Source organism: Electrophorus electricus, chromosome 20, assembly GCF_041902795.1.
Source record: "Electrophorus electricus isolate QZ-2024a chromosome 20, ASM4190279v1, whole genome shotgun sequence".
Lineage (NCBI taxonomy): Eukaryota > Metazoa > Chordata > Actinopteri > Gymnotiformes > Gymnotidae > Electrophorus > Electrophorus electricus.
The window spans coordinates 14,678,502-14,699,155 of record NC_137516.1 but is presented as its reverse complement, the minus strand read 5'-3'; the positions used below and the strand labels follow the sequence as shown (position 1 = coordinate 14,699,155).

The 20,654-nt window shown below is 42.0% G+C and overlaps 3 protein-coding genes across 9 annotated transcripts; 2 read left to right on the top strand and 1 right to left on the bottom strand.

Moving 5' to 3' along the window:
- Positions 1 to 740: 740 nt before the first annotated feature.
- wdr48b (WD repeat domain 48b) lies at positions 741 to 9,292 on the top strand. Of its 3 annotated transcripts, none has more exons than XM_081703342.1 (19): positions 741 to 895; positions 1,693 to 1,833; positions 2,193 to 2,268; positions 2,368 to 2,450; positions 2,578 to 2,707; positions 3,061 to 3,149; positions 3,589 to 3,690; positions 3,880 to 4,104; positions 4,452 to 4,526; positions 4,661 to 4,763; positions 5,587 to 5,684; positions 5,806 to 5,913; positions 6,027 to 6,123; positions 6,273 to 6,368; positions 6,459 to 6,567; positions 6,731 to 6,818; positions 6,932 to 7,008; positions 7,210 to 7,405; positions 7,732 to 9,292. In XM_081703342.1, exons 1-19 carry the CDS (start codon positions 848 to 850, stop codon positions 7,825 to 7,827), a joined length of 2,037 nt encoding a protein of 678 aa, XP_081559468.1. In that variant the 5' UTR covers positions 741 to 847; the 3' UTR covers positions 7,828 to 9,292. The 3 variants fall into 3 exon arrangements, with proteins under 3 accessions (XP_081559468.1, XP_026876835.3, XP_081559469.1); XM_027021034.3 differs by having other exon boundaries at positions 2,190 to 2,268; XM_081703343.1 differs by lacking the exon at positions 3,880 to 4,104 and having other exon boundaries at positions 2,190 to 2,268.
- On the bottom strand, positions 9,264 to 17,933 carry blvra (biliverdin reductase A). 3 transcript variants are annotated; one of them, XM_081703345.1, is made up of 7 exons: positions 17,798 to 17,933; positions 13,149 to 13,272; positions 12,702 to 12,821; positions 11,475 to 11,572; positions 11,008 to 11,115; positions 10,728 to 10,896; positions 9,264 to 10,170 (listed from the first exon to the last, which is right to left on the bottom strand). In XM_081703345.1, exons 2-7 carry the CDS (start codon positions 13,265 to 13,267, stop codon positions 9,915 to 9,917), a joined length of 870 nt encoding a protein of 289 aa, XP_081559471.1. In that variant the 5' UTR covers positions 13,268 to 13,272; positions 17,798 to 17,933; the 3' UTR covers positions 9,264 to 9,914. The 3 variants fall into 3 exon arrangements, with proteins under 3 accessions (XP_081559471.1, XP_026876836.2, XP_081559472.1); XM_027021035.3 differs by lacking the exon at positions 17,798 to 17,933 and adding an exon at positions 13,914 to 14,052; XM_081703346.1 differs by lacking the exons at positions 12,702 to 12,821; positions 17,798 to 17,933 and adding an exon at positions 13,914 to 14,052.
- On the top strand, positions 12,832 to 20,654 carry coa1 (cytochrome C oxidase assembly factor 1). 3 transcript variants are annotated; one of them, XM_081703348.1, is made up of 8 exons: positions 12,832 to 12,895; positions 15,381 to 15,463; positions 17,770 to 17,874; positions 18,134 to 18,324; positions 18,544 to 18,683; positions 19,098 to 19,249; positions 19,688 to 19,764; positions 20,201 to 20,654. In XM_081703348.1, the coding sequence occupies exons 5-8, from the start codon at positions 18,590 to 18,592 to the stop codon at positions 20,277 to 20,279; spliced, it is 402 nt and encodes a 133-aa protein (XP_081559474.1). In that variant the 5' UTR covers positions 12,832 to 12,895; positions 15,381 to 15,463; positions 17,770 to 17,874; positions 18,134 to 18,324; positions 18,544 to 18,589; the 3' UTR covers positions 20,280 to 20,654. The 3 variants fall into 3 exon arrangements, with proteins under 3 accessions (XP_081559474.1, XP_026876839.2, XP_081559473.1); XM_027021038.3 differs by lacking the exons at positions 12,832 to 12,895; positions 15,381 to 15,463 and adding an exon at positions 17,189 to 17,618; XM_081703347.1 differs by lacking the exons at positions 12,832 to 12,895; positions 15,381 to 15,463 and adding an exon at positions 17,189 to 17,664.

The window sequence follows — 20,654 nt, the reverse complement described above, 5'->3', positions numbered from 1 at the left end:
AAACAATTTTGAGAAGAGTTTAGTCCATTTCTTTGTATTGATCCTGCAAGGTTGTTTTGGTTCTATGCAAAGCAGACCTAAAATTCAAACTTACCTGCCACACTCCCATTTCATCAATATGGTTAAACTATGGTCAGACTCCAAAAATGTAGCACCACTGCTGTGCCACACTGGCAGGGATGTCAAACCCGCCTTGTGGAATCCCATAGCACTGCACAGGATTGACGTGGATTTGCTGTAGTTATGAAACACTAGACACCTGACACTGAAAGTGCCTTAATGTGATTGGGCTTTTGATTTGGAGAACATGTGTCATAAATTTCTATGTTGTTTATGGCATCTTGCATCTTCAAATTTTTTTTATATATATATATATATATATATATATATATATATATATATATATATATATATATAAAAGAAGTTTAAGAATTTACGTTTTATAACGTTACTGTTAACTGTCAACGAGCATTTGTGTTATCGTTGGTTTGTAAATTTGTTTGTCCATTTAAGTAAAATATACAGTACAAATGACGGAAAATTGTTTAATACGTGGACACGCACGACTTAGTTATCTGCACCTGTTGTGGTATGCAAAAAGCGTGTACAGTTGCTGATGAATTTTTCCATCTGTTAAATATTGTGTTCAATTAAAAAACAAAACAAAACAAAAACCTTGTTCGTGTGGAGACATTTAACTTGCTCCAAAACGCCACGAGTCACTACTGCTTTTCTAAACATTTATTAGTAGTTTGCTTTTATATAACGATATAAAGGTTTCAATGAACAGGAAGTCGTGTTTAATCACGTCTGGATGTGACGTTGTGGTTGACTGTCAACATGAAAGATGGCGACCCACCATAGACAAAACGCTGCTGGACGGAGGAAAGTCCAGGTACTGTTGCTTAGCGTTTTGCCTCAGATTTGCATCTGTGCTGAATAATATACTGAAGCCCTTTAAACTTTCATCCTTTTTAAACGGACATGCCCACGTGTCCATAAACCTGTGCATAGCTAAAGCAAGTGCTGCTGGTAACTTGTCGCTGCCGTCATGCTAGCTGGCCAGCATCGCTAGTTCGTAATGCATATTATGCTAACCCGCTTCCCTTCCCTAACCTTAGCTAATGTGTTGTCAACATGCTTTCGAAATCAAGTTCTTGGGTAGATAGCTAACCAGCTAATGCCTTTGTGGACTGCTAAACACTTCAGTCTATGTACAAGTTTCTGTTGCGATGGTAACTAGCCAGATAGCCAACCTGGTCCGTTGGCTAGTGCAATATCTTGACCAGTGGGATTACGAAGATGGGGTCCGCTAACTTGACATCAGCAAAATAACCCTTAATTACATTTCAAGTTACGCTACTTTCCTTAGCTTTTGTATTTCATCTTCAAGCGAGACAAGCTAGCTTGCTAATATATTACAACAGGTAGCATATTTAAATGGAAGACCTACAAGTTGAACAGCGGGTTTATTGGTTTGGGAGTCATCAAGGATGCATATCACCGTAAAAAAATATTGTTGGCGTTCCGCCGCAGGTTTGCATCACATATGCATTGGTACGACAACAGTCAATCGAAAGCAAAGATGCGGAGGACATGCATATAGTGGATATATAGGAACACGTCTCACGACACATTACAAACAATCATTCAGCAGCGGATTGAAGACGCGTTTTGTGTTTCCGTGCTTAGGTTTCTTATGTTATAAGGGACGAGGTTGAGAAGTACAATCGCAATGGGGTGAACGCGCTTCAGCTGGATCCAGCCCTGAACAGGCTCTTCACTGCTGGCAGGGATTCCATCATCAGGATATGGAGCGTTAATCAGCACAAAGTACTCTCCGATTTTTATTTTATGTTAATGCTGAGTATCACGTACTCCGTTAAAAGCTGCTTAAATTAGACGCGGTTGGGTTTTGTGGTCCCGCACCATTAATTTGAATGTAAGCAACTTGGTGCAACTGTGATATGACAAAAGACAGGGGAGACTGATCTGGCAGAGGATTTGTGAAACGGTGCAGAACTATTTTAAAATATATGCTCATTTGATCTTCATTGTTGCTACATTTGTTTTCAGTGCACCATATATTCTACTAAAGGCTGTGACAATAGTTGACAAAATATATTGTTCAGGGTCTGTGCAAGTAATTTTTTGCCATCCTGGAAGTGAGTAACTGCTGTGTTTTACAGCAGGATCCCTACATAGCTTCGATGGAGCACCACACTGACTGGGTGAATGACATAGTACTGTGCTGTAATGGAAAGACATGTAAGTTTTGGGCATGTTCCATTTGGTCTTATCTGACGGACATAGTCACAAGTTAACCAGTTGTTTCTCAGACCCGGGCTGTCTCCTCCTTTTCCTTAGTGATATCAGCTTCATCGGACACAACAGTTAAAGTTTGGAATGCACACAAGGGGTTCTGCATGTCAACATTAAGAACACACAAGGTAGAATGTTTAATCTGTTTTGTTGGCTCAATTATAACATGATTTAAATCTAAATCACTTGCTTTTATGATCTGTTATGTTTGATGATGATGATGGTGGTGGTAACAGCAGTTGTGTTGTGTCTCAGGACTATGTCAAAGCACTGGCTTATGCAAAAGACAAGGAGCTTGTGGCGTCTGCAGGGCTGGACAGACAAATCTTCCTCTGGGACGTTAACACATTAACAGCACTTACCGCCTCAAACAACACCGTCACCAGTGAGTCAGTCATTTCAGAATGACTTCATCCAGTTGAATTACTCACATTTAGGAGACACAGCGTCGCCCATGCGAACCACCAAAGCTATTTCATCACTAACATCATCCCCTTGTGGCAAATTATGTTAAATGTGAGTGAGTAGCAAGCCAGATCCACGAGGTGCTTCGCATCTTAAAAAAGTACAACGAGCAGATTTTAATTTTGTACCATGTAAAATGATATTTTGTCCTGTTTACCATATGTTATCCATTAGTTTATTACATAGGTAGGAAGTAGGTAATTATAAAGAGTAGCATTCATCTCAGAGACGTCAGGATGCGGTGCTGATTGGTCCCGTTGTTTTGTGCAACAGCCTCCTCACTGAGTGGGAATAAAGACTCTATCTACAGCCTGGCTATGAACCAGCTGGGCACCGTCATCGTCTCAGGTTCCACAGAGAAGGTCAGAGGGGTGCCCTTACCTTAGGAGTATTTCCCCAACCTATATTAAATCTCATCTTAAAGAAGACTTGGTGTTTTAGAATGCTAGTGTTGCCGTTGATGAATGAAAAGTGTTTGCAATGACGCTGTGCAGATGAGATTATGCTAACTAATTGTTAGCCTTGTTAACATGTTGGGTTTAGCCCCACTGCTTGCCAGAAGTGACCATGCATAGAGAAACACTGCTGTTAGAATTGTTCTAAACTTTACTGTGTTTTCTATATAGGAAATTGTACACACTTCAGTATGACTAATCTAGCCAACCATGGCATAGAAGTAGGTTGTGTGATGACTGTAATGGTTTTCACAATTGCTGAAAAGTTGCCCTTTAAAATACGGCCTGATAGGAAAATGGTGGGTTCATGTGGCTACGTCTCCTGCACGCCTCTCTTTTTTGGTAGGTCCTGCGGGTTTGGGATCCACGCACGTGTGCCAAGCTGATGAAGCTGAAGGGCCACACGGACAACGTGAAGTCGTTGTTACTGAACAGGGATGGCACTCAGGTACACACATCCCAAAGCACTAATATTTCCATCTGATGGCAGGTGTTTTAGTAGGCCTGCATTCATTTACATAAGGCTAACAGCCCTTCTTCGAGACCTGATTCATTTTGAACACCTTAGCCATTCCTTGAAGTCTGGGATTTGTTTAAAATGATGACCAGGGCACGCTTGCTCTGCCCACCTGCACAGTGCCTGTCGGGAAGCTCGGATGGCACCATCCGGCTGTGGTCACTGGGTCAGCAGCGCTGCATCGCCACGTACCGCGTGCACGATGAAGGCGTGTGGGCCTTGCAGGCTAACGAGGCCTTCACGCACGTCTACTCCGGGGGTCGCGACCGCAAGATATACTGCACGGACCTGCGCAACCCAGACATCCGTGCACTTATATGCGAAGAGAAGGCCCCCGTTCTGAGAGTGAGTGGGACTGAGACCCTTTACTGGGGTGGAACGTCCTTTACTTTGGCCACCGGCTGTTTGCCATCTGGATCAGCTGCGTTCAGGTAGAAATTTTAGCGGCAAGCTTAAATGCACTCAGTGTGTGGTCAGAAAAAAGGTTTATAGAGGAGCGCGCTTCATGTTTCTCTATTCACATCAGATATTTTTTGAAGTGCTGGTTCTTATTCTGATGTCTTGCCGCTAGATGGATTTTTCAAATGGCCCTTATTCACCCGGGTGGTGTTGCTGTATTGATCTCTCTATTTATTTATTTATTTATTTATTTATTTATTTATTTATTTATTTTCCTTTTCCTCCATGCTCAGATGGAGCTGGACCGCTCAGCAGATCCTCCTCCCGCCGTTTGGGTTTCCACGACTAAATCTTCTGTAAACAAATGGGTATGAACGAACTTTGCTTCTGTTACAACTAGTAGTTCCTCCATGTCGTCCGAGCATTAAGTAAGTGCTTAGACAAAAATCATATCGAATCTTAGCTTGTGCTTTCACTTTTTCATTTTTCACTTTATCGCCAGTCTCTAAAGGGAATGCATAACTTTAGAGCGTCTGGGGACTACGACAACGACTGCAGCGCCCCCCTCACGCCGTTGTGCACGCAGCCCGAGCAGGCCATTAAAGGTAAGCCCCGCTCATGTTATTACCCCACCCACTGTATGCCACCTCCTGTCGGAGAAAGCAACAGCGAGACCTTCTCTGCTAATTTGGAGGAAGGAAAGCCTCCCTCGAAAGGTGGGTGGTTGTGAAAAGGACTAAAGGCATTGCTACCCGACTTGAGTATTTAAAATACCCTAACAGTACCTACCTTTATTTCTTACCGGTAACCCTGGTTGGATGTGCGGTCATGACGGTATGACTTACTGCTAAATATATTATCAGTAAGCCATACAAGTCAGGTATGGCTTGAACCTGGAGAGTTGACATCTTACCTGGGGGCCCCGCACACCCTTTCCTGTGTCCTGCATCTCTTGCAGGAAGCAGGATCTTTCCTGCTCCTTCATTGGTTTGGAGAGTTCAGTTTATGTATAGGGGAATAATGATATGCATACAGACTCGAATAGGGTGTATCCGAATAGGAAAGATGCGAAGCGATGAGACATCATTGAACAGCACCATGTTCAAGAATGCACGCCATACTACGCCACATCGATACCGTCCCTGTCTCCCAGGCAACTGGGATTCCACTGAGGAGCAGGGCTGGTAAAATCATTAAGGGTCAAAGTGCACATCGGTAATCTAATCCTTGCTCTTGCCTGCACAGTAATACACTCTCATATTTGGCCCTTTTTTTGTTTGTCATTTTATATATTTTTCCTCTTTTATTTCTTTGCTAAAAATTTCAGATTTAGGTAAGTACTGTTGGGGTATTTTACCCCTCAGGCCAGCACGCCATACCTTTTAGTCCTTTTCAATGATTTTTCAGGTCATTTGTTATCGCTTGCAGGGGGCGCCAGCATAATTCAGTGTCACATCCTGAACGACAAGAGACACATCCTTACCAAAGACACCAACAACAATGTGGCATTCTGGGATGTTCTAAAGGTTAGAACCGATAGTGGGTAGAATCAGCTGCTATGGATGCAGAGAAGAACTGAGTACTGTGACTCTACCTGCTCTCATTTTGGGTTTCTACATTTTTAAAATTTATTTTTACTTTTTTTAGGCATGTAAAGGAGAAGACCTGGGCAAAGTGGAATTTGATGAAGAGATAAAAAAGCATTTCAAGATGGTCTATGTTCCTAACTGGTTTTCGGTCGACCTTAAAACAGGGGTGAGTTTCAAATGGGGGTTCGTGGCATACCGTGGTTGCTGTGACAACTGCTGCTTCAGAGATGAAGGGTCAACGGTTCAGCCGCCGACTCCAGGGTTTCTGCTGTTTTGTAGATGTTGACCATCACCTTGGATGAGAGCGACTGCTTTGCTGCGTGGGTGTCCGCTAAAGATGCAGGTTTCACGAGTCCCGATGGCTCAGACCCCAAGCGTAAGCCGTTTTCTCTGCACTCATTGCGTAGCTGACTCCGCCCACATTCTGAAGGACGAAAGCGCAGTCAAACTTGCAAAAGACTTGCTAATTGATGCATTAAGCGTGTACATTCACACCGTGTTGTTGTTGTTTTTGTTTTTGTCCAGTAAATCTGGGTGGTCTGCTGCTGCAGGCTTTGCTGGAGTTCTGGCCACGGACACACATCAACCCCATGGAAGAGGAGGAGGGCGAGGTTAACCATGGTGAGCCCCCCCCGGTCCCCATTGGGACACGCCTACTGGCTACATGGGAGGGATTCTCATTCTAACGGTGACCTTTCTTCTCGTGTGCAGCAGTAAACGGGGAACAGGAGAGCAGGGTGCAGAAAGGCAACGGCTACTTCCAGGTGCCTCCACACACCCCGGTGATCTTCGGCGAGGCAGGTGGAAGGACGCTGTTCAGGTGAAACTCCTCTGGTCCTGGAAACCCAAGATGGCAAGCTTTGGCTTCAGTACTCCTTGCCTTTAAGTAACAGCATAAAAGCCAACTAGGTGGCCAAAAGCAAAAACAGATATCCAGTAGTGACAACTGACCTGTGGTTGTCTGTCGGCTTGCCGTCGTGTAGGTTATTATGTCGAGATTCAGGAGGAGAGACCGAGTCTATGCTGCTGAATGAAACGGTTCCGCAGTGGGTCATTGACATTACCGTCGACGTAAGTGCTCCTTCTCACCTTAAATTGGGATTCAAGGCCATGTTTGCTGATCCATGCCATTTGCCTTTCCAGCAACATTCCGATGGTTTTACTCCCTTTTCCTTTTGCTGTAGAAAAACATGCCCAAGTTCAACAAGATCCCATTCTACCTGCAGCCCCACTCGTCGTCCGGTGCAAAAACGCTCAAGAAGTAAGGCCCACTTCTGTGCCCAGGGCATTATGGTACCACGCAGATTCTTAAGAGTGTATGTGTGCAAAAGTGATTGCGTTACACCAGTCAGCCTACGTCTCCTTTAGCCAGTCAGAGTAATTATGCCTGATCAGATGGAGGCCGCTGTAGTGACCAAAGCGGGGTGGGCATGTCGCGGTAACTACCGCCTCGCGTTTGTAGGGACCGCCTGTCGGCCAGCGACATGCTCCAGGTGAGGAAGGTGATGGAGCACGTCTACGAGAAGATCATCAACCTGGACGCCGAGTCGCAGGCTGCCGTCTCGTCGGGCTCCGCCGAGAAGCCTGGCGAGCAGGAGAAGGATGAAGACGTGGCGGCAGTGGCCGAGGAGAAGATTGAGCTCATGTGTCAGGATCAGGTGTGGCCGCAATCACACACATGCTCTTCGTTCCTTCTCTGAAGATTGAAATATTTAAATGTAAAATCTTTTACCCTTTTTCGGAAGAATGCTTAACGACTTAATCAAACTTTGGAAATGTGGTTTAAGTCCGAGTTCACCCAGTCATCGTCTGCTGGTTTGAATTTCCGTAACCAGCTCTAGATTGTTTGTAGTAAAGCTCAGAGCAGACACATTACCACTGTTTTGCTTTTGACCTCTTGGGGCATTTGTGGTGTTGTGCAGCAGGAACAATTTGGCTGGCTGCTCTAAAGTACTTGACTGCTCATTTTTGGGGTTCCTTCCAGGTTTTGGATCCAAATATGGATCTGAGGACAGTGAAACATTTTATCTGGAAAAGCGGTGGAGATCTGACTCTCCACTACAAACAGAAGTCCACGTGAGAGTGATGTGAGGACTACATGAGCCTTCCTCTTCTTCAGTCCAGCTTCGCTCTCCCCTCAGTTCCACGAACCTGCCCACATTTTGGGCCACAGGGGACGTGCAAACACAACAGACCGATCAGACTGCAGCGCTTTAAGATGGCTGTCGCGGTCTGAGATTATTTGCATGCTATAGTAAATTAACCGAGGTCATTTGTGTTTTGTGTCTGTACTTTTTGTTCGTTTTTCTTCTTTCCCTTTTTGGAATTTTTATAATTGGTGTGAGCGAGGAGGGCTGATTTGAGAAGATGGCTGGAGTGCCGCAAGATCTCAGTGGATGCTGCGGGAGCTGTGGGTGCGCTCTCTGAGTTTTGATGCATTCCAGAATGTGATGCTTTACTGGATCCTGCACTCCGTCCCCTTGCCATTGCTGATGAACCACTTAAACTCCCACACGAATCCCGTCAGTCCTACCACCCTCTGCTGTTCTGCTGTCATTGCAGGACTTCATGGCTGGGTTGACAGACAACCTCGCGTCCCACTTCAGCTACTGCCTTTTCTTTTAACATGCTGTTATCCTTAATTTGGCATTTTGATTTGTGAGTAGCCCTTTTATTTCGTAGAACGCTCGACATTATTATCCTCAGTTTATGGAAGGTATTTTTGTATTATCTGAAATTCTCTTGGAGGAAACCAGAGAAGTTGAACCTGTCAAAGGAATATAAACCGCCGTGCTGGTCTCCATCAGAGCCAGTCGACCCTTTGAAGTGTCATGCACAAATACAGAGTCATCTTTTCTAAATGGAACAGTACTATGGTCAGATATGCACAAAGGAAGTGATTTGAATGTTTTATATCTGTTGAATGAGTGACTAATGTTTTGACGCTCAGCAATTTGGTATGTTGCAGGTCCACTGCTTATAGGTTTGGGCACATGTGTTTGGGCTTCCTTGTAGAAGGTGGCCCTAAGAGGAAAGAACAGCTTCTGAGTAAAGAAAACGTTCAAGTCACTTACAAATATAACTGTAGAGGGTGAGACTATATTGTATGTTTGATATTAAAGATAGAAGGTTGTTTTCTCAGTGGCCTAAATACAGGGTCAAGCTCATGGACATTTATCGGGTCATTTTTTTAAAAATTGTGTATGCTTAAGACAGATTCAGTAGCAACAAATATGGCTTTGCTTGTGTAAGTACTTGATATTACTGTTTATGTCATCAAACCCAATTCCAGAAGTCCTGCTAACCTGTTTAAAAAATGGCAACCATGTTTAGTAAATATGAAAAACAGAAACATTACTAGAGAAAGATTTTCTAAAATGTTAACTTCCCTTTTGTGTATATTTTATCTGACATGCTGTTTTCAAAGGCACAACCTTACTTTGTCCTTAGAGTTCCATTTTTAGCTGCCGATACTGGTTTCACTTCATTCAACTTAAGTATGAACTGAAATTCATGTAATTTATAAATTAAAATTTTATTTGAAATGCTTGAATCTTAAACAGCCAGTGGTTTCAAGCAGGCATGTGCCTGTCTTGATTAACAAAGCCATCGTGTTGAGCTCTAATCGCTACGTGTGTAAATACAAGGCAAAAGTCATTTACAATTTGCTAAAGATCCAAGAGTCATTACTGATATGTTGGAAGAGGCATTTTCTGACTCACGGGTTGTTGTACATTTCTAACGCAAGCCAGGATGGTCTGAGACCAAATTATTTTTCACAGATAAGACATTTCTCTAGAAAACACCCACCAGATATCTCCCTTCCACACACCTGATGCCTCCAAATGAATAATGACGGTAGCACTAAGATTGTGATGCAACAAACCGATACTAAGAGAAGTGATACCACACAAATGAGAAATGCCCAGCCACTCTGGATTCAAATCTGTACTGTTTAGAGTAAAGCAAAAACCACACCCCACAAAGACTGCAAGCATTCCACAAAGAATGACTCCTTAAATTCTCTGTTCATTTTTATTCAATTCATGTCGCAGACACCAGTGCAGCCACACTAATCCAAAATGAGCGGACCCTCCACCCCATTTACCCCCCCCCCCCCCCACCCCCACCCCCCCCCGACCTCAGTGAGAGAGTGTCTCAGGGCAGCTATCTGTGGCACAGCTGCCGGATGCCGTCGGCCAGCCTCAGGCAGTGGAGGATCCGGACCCGCTCCGCCTGCAGCTCCTCGGGCGGCACGTCTCCCTGCAGCTTGCGGCCGAACAGCACCAGGTCCTGCATGAAGAGGCCCACAGGCTCCCTCTGGCCGGCGGGCAGCTCAGTCACCGTGCACGAGTCGAAGCGCAGGTGCACGCGCTTGGCCCGGCCCAACCCTTCGCCCCTCTCCTCGACCCAGGTCAGAGGCCTGTGGGGTGGGGGTGGAGTGATGTATACAACAAATATTTTTTAAACAAAAATGAATGAAGCTGCATGACCCACAATCAGTCATTACAAGTACACGCATCTCACTCCACTGCTGTGTTCCCTGGACTAGCTGCCTGTAGTTGCCAGCATCGGATTTCAAACCCTGGCGCTTGCCTACAGAAATAGACCGCGTACCTCAACGTGCGTCTTCACCTGCCGCCTCTCAAGAGACGAGGAGGACATGCCTCAATACTGACACCCAGTCATAAACATTTCTTCCATGGATACAACACTGTTTTAAGTCACTAGACGAGAGCATCTGCTAAATGCTAGAAATATCTATGTAGTACTTGTTCAAAAAAATCCTCCACAATTTAGCCTGTGATTCAGCAAGGTTGTACATCATGCTGGGTTAATTTTTGAAATAGCATCTTTTACTGACAATGTCAGTGTTCAACAAGTGACTTGTTAGAATGTGTTCAAATAAACCAGGCTAACGGTCTGATGTCATCTTCTCTTTACCTTTAGTAACTCATGACTGAGAAATACCAAACTTACTTCTGATCCTTGGTTAAAAAGTGGGCTGTCATCTTCATATGCTTCTTGTCCTCATCCTCAACTGTCGTTGCCGCCTTTAGTGTGAGCTCGCCAAACAGTTCGACCAACCAGGTCAGACGGGCGATGCCACTAAATGAGGGAAAGCCGAAACCGGGTTTCAGGAGACCTCCTGGATGAGCAGGGCAGAAGAGGGGAAACTGAGTATCATCTTCCCTAGTGGTTGTGTCTTATTTAAGATGCCCTCGGATGGGACACCTTCAACCAACTGTTCTGCCCACACCTGTGAAATGGAGACTTCCCTCCTCCAGCTTTTTCCCAGCTATGTCCTTCTTCAGCTGTTTAAAGTCAGGAGTGAAGAGCTCTATATGTTCCTCATGCAGAACCAAACCTAAAGACACACGGTGATATGGTGATCAAGGCTATTTAGGTTTGGTTCTGGTGCATTGTTACACACTCTGGTGCACAGATGCACACTTGTATCTGGAGATCTACTGCCCAAAAGTGTTCAATTCCAAACCTGTCCTGGTAATTGAACATAATTTTAATTAAGTTGGACATAATGTTAGCATGGTGTTAAGACTTTCAGAAAGCATGATTGGGCACCATAGCAAATGTCAGAAATCCCCCCCTGCCCCAAACAAACACACACACACACAGACACACACACACACACACACACACAGCTTAACCTCCCTAAAATCTAACCTCAACCTTCTAACTCCGAGTGTGAGTGTTGAGACAACTCACCCTTCTGCTGAGCCAGGTCACAGAGGTCAACTGCAGCGGTATAACTAAGGGTCATGGGGTACTCTACAGACACATGCATCCCTTCCTCCAGAAACCGCCTGAGCAGAAATGAAACAGCACAAAGAAGACCAGTAGCTGCACCATACACTGAGTAAGCAGTTTCAGAGTTGACGGCTGCAGTGATATGGTTTCGGAAACATGGATTGTGTTAATCTGACTGAAAATCATCACAGCATGGAAAAAAATTAGAAATAATTTTCTAATTTTTCAAGTGGGTTAAAACTTTCCAACATCTTATGGCTTTTCTTATTCAAAAAAAAAAAAAAAAAAATGAAGGGAACATAAATGTATTTAGTTTTATTTAAAATATTTTCATTAAATGAATTAAAATTAAATTTGTTATTCAAACTTCACAGATCATGGATTATCGTTGTTTATAAAAATGCCATGTAAAGTTCCAGATGGACTGAACCGTTACAATAAAGGCACGTTCATGACAAATTACGTTCATCTGAGACAGAAAGGGATTGGTGGGCACTACTGGTCAAGCTTTCTTATAAAAGAAACATGAAGTATGACTGGTTGACTTTTTAACTTTGTCAAATATTTACTGAAGTTAAATTTACTATTCACAACAACCAAGCAACTTGTATAACAGTACAAAAAGTGTGTAGTACAAGTGTGCACTTGAGGGAAAAAAGAAATTAGGCCAATAGAATCACTCTTTTTTGCAGGGTCTTCAAAAATGTCCTAAGGTTAAGGGGTTAGTGTCTTTATAAGAATAAAATGTAAAAAAAAAAAAAAAATGCATGCAATTAGGAGTGTATAAAGGATTTACATATTTCATTCTAAATTTCTTTGCTGACTCTTTCTTGTTGATCTTGTCATTTAATGCAAAGACATACCAGGTCCATTCCATAATTTTGCATTTCATAAATTTCTTAAAACTGTGAATACGGTAAAATGCTAATTAACTTTATCCTTTTTTTCCTGTCCGCATCCTGAATAGCATTGCATTACATATGAACATATAAAAAACTACTGTTTAGGTGCGTTATCCAACTGGATCTGGTGAAAGCCTGAAAACCAGAAGTCATGTGTACATCCTTAACCTTCAAGTCTTGGTCTTTAGGTAAAAAATTTTTTTAAAGCTGATCTTTGGCTGAACTGTTCCTTTAACTTCGACACCTCCGGGGTCAACGCGGACTGATGTCGATTCCACCCTACCGGATGTGTTCTTCGTGGCTGGCGTTTTCCGTACACACGAAGGCCACCTGGATGTCGCTCCTACACAGCGCCTCCTCCAGCGGGATCTGTGGGACCCCCTGCTTGTCTCCCAGAGTCCTCCTACAGGTTGGAAATCGATCAGCCTCCTGTTCCTGGTGCCACAATGATGGGCTCCGTGACTACTCGCTAAAGAAGTGAGTTACATCGCCACGGACATGTTAGGTGTTCAAACCTAGCCTAGTAATTACAGACGCATCGTCCGTCAGCCACACCGGCAGTTTGCAGATAAGACACCAATGCTTATTTAGCGCACGGTAGCCTCCAGATTCCACCTAGTGCTGTTTAGACTACTGCCATATTTTACAACTTACATCAAAATGAACATTTGTATAGTAACAAGGCCATATACTTTTAACTGTTGTGGAGAATCTTTTGTCAGACACTAACCTGCACACAAACCCCTTGATGGAGAATTTTTCTGCCACGCTAGAGGGCAGAGGAGCAAGCATGTCTTGTATTCTTGCATTTCCTGCCATGCCAATGCCTACCACCACGGCCCCAAACATGTTGCCTACAGACAAGAACACAAGATTAGTGGGCAGGCAGCTTCTCTCCTGCAGGAAAACCGAAGCCTAAACATCTGACCCAGACTGCTCCTGGAGCTTCTATAAACATTCGTGCCGTGGTCTGCATGGTGAACCAATATGATCTTTAGCTAATGGACTTATTCCTTTCTATTTAAAACCGTGGAATGTATGAAAATAAGATAACCCATGGGAAACAACGTTTTGTGGTGAAATGACATCAAGACAACCTGTGCCTATTGTGAATGATAAAACAATGCTGTGTGGTTGCTTGCATCTGCATGTACAGGGCATTGTGTGGAAAAGAAGGACAGAGCAGGAAATACGAATAAGAAACTGAAACAGGACAATAATCATACAACATGACAATAATCCACACATTGCTACGTGTGAAAATGTATTTCTGCAGAAATGCGTTATTATGGCTTGGAAAATTAAGTGCAAAACTAGGCGTTACAAAAAAATACGTATTTGGAAAAATATGGGCAAGCAACGAGACACTGCATGTCCGTGCATAACGCATCAATAACATAACGCGAAGACGTGGGTAACTAGGAAAATTCGGACAACTAAATGCTGGATAGCCATTGCATATCTCCAGATGTAAGCGCTGTATGTCCTCACTTACCACAGAAAGCCTTCCTTAGCTACCGTCGGAGGTAACAGTGAAACAACGATGTCGTTGAGCAACAACTGAGCAACTTCTTGGAATTTGGAAGAGTCGATAAGACGCATTGTTCCGGTCACGTGGATATGCCCGATTACAGAAACTAGGCCTGTTTCTTAAGAAATACTTTTTGAAAAAAAAAAAAGTCTTTCTAATTCTGAGAGTGTATTAAAGAAAAGAAAAGTTCGACTCATCGCTTAGTATAAGCTTCTTCGTACATTTATTACAAAATGCCTCTTTTTTAGATTTCGTATTTTCGTGTCCTTGTCACCAAAAATATAGATAAAACACGTTATTTTAAAGATTCATTTCATCTCCAGAAGTATTTAAGTCACAATGAATTAATCTACTAAACCTTACAATTATTGGGTCAAATGTGACATACATTACTTTTTGGGGGGTTTCTAGTGAGCAAAAATCTATCTTTGCTAATGTATTTGGTTTCCTATAATTATATGTAAGTCGCTCTAGATAGGAGTATCTGTCAAATGCTGAAAAATGAAAAACAAAAAACAAACAAAAAAAAAACAACCCTAATATAGGTCTGCTATATTACCCTTTGCATTAAAAAGCAAATCAATTCTAAAGATAGATTTTAATGAATCAATGTAATAACGGAACAAGGTACAAGCATTAGAAATATTGCCAACACCATTTATTTTGGTTTGCTTACTTGTTTTACGCACCATTTCGAAGCTCATTCGCGATTAATATGTTTTTGGATTTTGACTGATTCGGTAGGATAGAGTCCTTTTGAGAGGTAACTAAAAATCTTTAGAGTTCTGAATCAATTGTAGATAATTAACTAGCAAACTTGCAAAATCAATAGCATAGTAAAAAATAAACAACTGATACGGCTCCTTTGCTTAGCCTGACACCTGGTGGTGAAGTGAAAAATAGCCCGTTAATCGCTCTCTGAACCTAAAACGCTAAAGATCATTCTGTATCCAGAATTGAACTACTTACACTGTGTAACGAAGTTACCAAGAACTTCTAAAAAGACCAAATAGTTATTTTTGGATACTGAAATGCAAAATTCTAATAAGACTAATGTTATAAAAATATTTTACTCTCTCTGTTCTGATTACTTGTTCCTGTCAAGCGAACACTGCTGGGGCTGAGCAAAGTTATTATTTTTTTTACACATTATTAACAAATTAGGTTGTTTCTGTTTTTTTCTTATTCTTCTTCTTCCTGAGTCTGTTCTATTATTCCTGCACAGAGTAATGCAAGAATTTGACTCAGCATGCTGAGTCATAATAATAACTTTTACGGCAGCAAAATCAAACACGTCAGAACACTTTTGCCACAAGAACACTTGAGGACACTGGCAGACAGATTCTTTGAGCATTAATACAGCACTGTGTCTTGAAGCTAACTTTGATTTCTCTGTCATTGCACATGTTGACTGTCTCCATCCTGATGAAGGACGTTCAGTGCAGTGGTCGGCGTTGGAGCTTTTAGTAGGAAATCTTGCTCTGGATATTAATGAACAAAAGCTGTATCAGAAGGTAACCATATTGAATGAGCAAAGAAAATGGATCCACTGAATTGCTGAGTCATACTTTTTTAGTTCTAGTCAGCAATGCTTATACTGAACATGTGTTTAGCAAAATGGAGGATTTATGATTTGATAAAAGAAACAGACTTTCAGTTGAAACTGTCAAGTCTGAGCTCCAGATCAGTTTGACCTTTAAAATGTCACGTACTGACTTTAAAACGTTCACTGAAGGAGAGACACAGCTGATAGCTGCAGTAAAATCCAATACAAATGAAACATAATGTAAGATTTTCAGTCAAAAGAAAGAGGGAGATAATCTGGTCTATTTAATCATAACTCTACAAATTCATTGTTCAGGCATGAGATTCATAAAGTGTATAAAGTCAAGGAGGACAGCTACAATAGGAACAGCTTCTTTTTAGTGGCCAGGGAAAGAGTCGGTGAGGGAGTAATCTTAAGCACAGACAACTTTAAATGTCAATGTAAGCAGGCTTTATAATAATAATTTTAAACGTTTATTCTTTATAAAATGCATGGACAGTTTCTCACCATTCATAATTAGTCATGAGCAGTGGTGCCTCATTGTTTGTTTGCATGTTTATCTGTCTATTAGTTTTTACATGGAAACATGAGTTGTATCCAAAACTGTGTACTACCACACTTGTATCCTAACAGTAGTACACCCATATTATCAATCCATTCGTTAACATTCTGCTATGTGTAGTATTGTAGTATTGTTTTGGATACAGTCATAGTGTCCAGAGGTGGCAAACCTACAGCTGAGCACAGCATATTGGAAAGTTCCGGCAAAATCTCTGAGTTTGTTTATATAAAAGCCATTCAACTATGATCCACTGAAGACATGTTGGGTTCTTGAAGGGTTATCCCATTTCGCAGGAGAGAATTTCAACCTCTACCCCTTAACTCAGTTCCATAGGGCAAGATGACACTCAAAAAGAACCAATGCATATTGGTGTCCTATGGCAGGTGTTCATGCTGTATTTAGTAGGGCTGCCAGTATAACAGATAGATTTGCTAGCGCTCTTTCAGTAATGATCACAGAATGTGAATATAACCCAAAAAGAATAAATGAAGCTCGTGCTCTGGAAATAAGCATTACAGTATTTCAGTCAGTAGTTTTTCATTGATAAAATGGGAACATTAATGCAGCCATAGTGTAACATATTTGAGGCTGTAAAACCTGTAGCCTGTTATAATTTGTTGCTAAATTCGAAGCTGGCCTCATTATTATAAGACTAGTTGCTGCTATGGTTGGTTTAAATTCTAACAAGATTAATGTGTCACGTGAAGCACTGTTCCGTTGCGCATGTGGGTCAGTTCAGGTGCATGATCTGTTCTAATGTCGGAGATAGGCCACATTTAAAAGATATTGTGAACTAGAAATTGTTTTTTGAATAAATAAATAAAAACAATTTGAGCAATAAATTGGATTTGGGCCACTTTTAACTGCAGTATGAATGTAGCCCTACATTCTGACAACACTCTGACAATATCAATAAAGTGCCATTGCAAAACTGTAGTTGAAGGCCATATTGGTTTGTGATTTTAGTTTACACAGTTGCTTTTCACTGTTTGTGGGTTGAAGCGTTTTTAGGCAATTTGCGGGTTATAACCAATTTTAACCCCCCCCCCCCCCCCCCATTTTTTTTTTCAGTGTTTATTTAAACCTGACTTTTATTTTGACATAATTTTATTGGCCAAAAGTCGGTAGAATCACAATGCTGCTAGAAATATTCCGTGCTATTTTTTAAGCAACAGCACTATTCGCTTTATACTGAGTTATTGCAGTTGCACTCAAAGTCTGGAAGCACTGCAGTATTTGTGCATAAATGCCAGTAATGCCAGTATATGTGCGGACAAAATTTTTGAGTTTCAGAAAAATATGGCCGCTTCCATGCAGCTCATGGTCAGCAAAGTCAGAATAGCTTTATGAAAATTTAAGCGCGCCGGGTATTGCGTCCGTTTTTATGTTTTTATACTTGCAATTTTATCCAACTGAAAAAGAGCGCTTCAAACGTTTCTAGATTTGTATACAATTAGCTAACGACCTAGGCTGGGTAGCTACGTTTCACTCAGTTACGATGTATCACTTAATAGGACGCCGATCTACGATGTCAGAAAATGACCTTGCCGGATTAGTTTAGGTAACGTTAACTACCCACCATGCCAACTAGCTATTTCATTACTGATGTATGTGACAGCTCTCCCCTACGTCCTCATCGTACTTTCTCATACGGTCTTATCTCTTTGTGCGTTTCGATATACGATAAACACTAGCCGTTTTTCTCACTATAGGAGTAGAGGTGAAAGGAAAAGATTTTACCCTTTGGTGAACAAGTCTTGTTTGGGGGAAGCGGTAATCGTGCCTTTTCAGAAAAATCCACAAGCCAAAGACAACCAGTAAGTCCCTAGAGTCCTCAGCTACGTGTGAAAAACATGAATCAAAAGCTTGTAGAACCAACTTCAGCAGCAATAACTTGAAGTAATCGTTTTCTGTATGAATGGCCTGCTATTCGTTACAATGTTGCTTCAGTTACTTCAGGTTTGAGGCCATTCATTTATGCACAGCTCTCTTAAGGTCCTGCCACAGCATTTCAATTGGGTTGAGGTCTGGACTTTGACTGGGCCACTGCAACACCTCGATTCTTTTCTTTTTCAGACGTTCTGTTGCTGGTGTGTTTGGGATTATTGTCCTGTTGCATGACCCAGTTTTCGGCCAAGCTTTAGCTGTTGGATAATTGGACTCACATTTGACTCAAGAACACTTTGGTATACAGAAGAGTTTGTGGTTGACTCAGTGACTGCAAGGTGCCCAGGTCATCACCCCTGCACTACTGTGCTCCACAGTTGGTATGAGGTGTTTGTGCTGATTTGCTTTGTTTGGTTTTTGCCTAACATAGCACTGTGAATTATGTCCAAATTATGGCCAATTTAAGGCATGCTGCCATGTTCTTTTTAGAAAGAACAGGTTTCTCCTGGTAAACTTTCCAAACAAGCCATACTTGTTCAGTCTTTTTATAATTGTACTGTCATGAATGTTTACTAACTGAGACACCTCTATGCCTCCAGGTTTGCAGAGCGATTCAGAGCCTGTGGGGTGTTTTTTTTCCCCAGGATGGGCCCCTCCACCCACCTTCTGCAGCAGATGACCATATTCGTCACTGTGTTTACTGGTGGAGGCTGTGGCATGATGTACTACCTCATGCAAAGTGAGTGGTCTGGAAAGCCAATTTCCCAAAATGACACACAGATAGATTTATTGGAGGAAGATAAATAGGTTTGGGGCCTCAACTGGCAGTTTTGGTTCTCTTATTTCTATAGTTGTACCAGCAAAGCTTGCGAACACAGTGCACATGTTGCCAGAGTGTTTTGATTGGCAAACATATTACTGCTATCAGTTTGGTGAGGCCAAACGGAGCACTTACATATGATCCATTTTAATATTGTCTAAAAATGGTCGACCCTTTTTTCATTCCAACCGAGCAGTTACACTCCCAAGTCCATTTATTTAGTAGTTTATCAGTTGTGTTGTATAAGCCTCTGCTGAAGTTAACCTGCTTCCATGTTGGCTCTTTGCCTACCCCTGATCTGAAATGACGCCTTCTCCTCTCCTCCCTTTCCAGAAAACTTTGCTAAATCAGAGTACTATCGTTTGGCTGTGGAACACCTGAATACCCACTCCACCGCTATGGCTAGCCTCGGAGCTCCACCACTGAAGGTTCATAACATCCACTTGTCTGATCGACACAACCATGTGGACCACACCAGTGCTCAGGTCAGGCTCTGAAGATGCCTTTTATGAAAGCATTGATAATGCTGAAGGTGTTGGCCATTCCATATACCAATTGTGCTCATTAAGCAGAAAGGTCATAGTTATGACTGGAAACATGCTGTAGAACCATGTGCAGGGAAGGAGGCACAGTAATTTGATGGAAATGCATCCTCTTTTAAAGAATTTAAAGAAATGGCATGAGCTCACAGCATTCCTACTTATTATTGGGAGTTCATATTAAAGTTCTATTTTATGTATCAGTACTAACATTGATTAAAAGTTGGCAACCACCAATTATCATGTCCTCATTAATGAAAGTGGAACTGGAGGCTATGCTGTTCAGTGTCTAATTGGTCAATTTAACTGTTCATTTAACTAAACCTGAATGGCTTGCATGGGTGTCACATTTACTGATCTTCATTTCTTGCACCTGATTGGCAGCTGAAAATCCCAGTGACTGGATCAAAGATGGGGGGTTACCTCTACACAGCCTCCACCAGGGACGCTCTATTAAACAGGTACACTGCTGCGTCTCCTTCCACACACAGCCTCGTGTTCTTGGCTTCTGGGTGCTTTAACAAAACCTCGGATCAAAATCCAGTACTTGAGGAGGGAAAAGTACTGCAAAAGGATGATTTAGATCAAATGTGATGGAAATGTCTCTAACCATTACATCCTGATAAGTGTATACCCTGCAGATGAGCAGAATACACTGTGGATTTAAAATGTATGTGCACACTGAGTTACTGGATCTACAGGCTGCCTTCATGTTTCATTCACATCTAATGGTAATACTTTGGTAATACTATGTGCCTGCTTGAAAGAATTGAAATTGGAGATCACTTTATCGTAGACGCTACACCTTGTTCTTGGTCTTGTCAAATTTATCAACGCGAGACCGTGTCCCCGTTGAGGTGGCACTAAAATTAGTTTTCCCTCCCTGACTCTCTTCAGGTGGTGCCTGCAGCAGGTGACTTTACAGCTCAAGACTGGCGAGATCATTGAGATTTTCCCCGCAACAGAATCTTTATAGCCTTAATGTGGGGGGTTTGTGAGAAATGCACTGCACTTCTAAGGACACCACCTTGTGATTTATAGTCCACTGGTTTGTGGTGTCCTTCTCTTTTAACAGGAAGTATAAATGTATGAGTTAAATTATGCCCCTCAGCAAAAAAAGACACGTTGGTTGGGTGTGGGCTCCGTATAGAGTGGAATATGAGTTTAATATCAGCAGCTAAACTAGACTTTCAGCTAATGTTAAATGTATGATTTAAAAAAAAAAATGATGTTTCATATAATGCATATGTGTAACTATAGAAAAACGTGTGGTGATCTTGTAAAGCCCTAGTCAAATGAATGATTGCTTAAATTTAAACCATAAAAAATAAAAGTAAACAATGTCAAACAA

Coding starts and splice junctions, on each gene's coding strand:
- wdr48b (XM_027021034.3), top strand. CDS start 848: ATGGCGACCCACCATAGACAAAACGCTGCTGGACGGAGGAAAGTCCAG. Junction 3,150..3,588: donor TCTCAGGTTCCACAGAGAAG/GTCAGAGGGGTG, acceptor CTTTTTTGGTAG/GTCCTGCGGGTTTGGGATCC. Junction 6,124..6,272: donor CGATGGCTCAGACCCCAAGC/GTAAGCCGTTTT, acceptor GTTTTTGTCCAG/TAAATCTGGGTGGTCTGCTG.
- blvra (XM_081703345.1), bottom strand. CDS start 13,267: ATGTTTGGGGCCGTGGTGGTAGGCATTGGCATGGCAGGAAATGCAAGA. Junction 11,573..12,701: donor AGCCACGAAGAACACATCCG/GTAGGGTGGAAT, acceptor ATTTCTGCTCAG/GCGGTTTCTGGAGGAAGGGA. Junction 11,116..11,474: donor TGACCTGGCTCAGCAGAAGG/GTGAGTTGTCTC, acceptor GTGTGTCTTTAG/GTTTGGTTCTGCATGAGGAA.
- coa1 (XM_081703348.1), top strand. CDS start 18,590: ATGGGCCCCTCCACCCACCTTCTGCAGCAGATGACCATATTCGTCACT. Junction 18,684..19,097: donor GATGTACTACCTCATGCAAA/GTGAGTGGTCTG, acceptor CTCCCTTTCCAG/AAAACTTTGCTAAATCAGAG. Junction 19,250..19,687: donor TGGACCACACCAGTGCTCAG/GTCAGGCTCTGA, acceptor CCTGATTGGCAG/CTGAAAATCCCAGTGACTGG.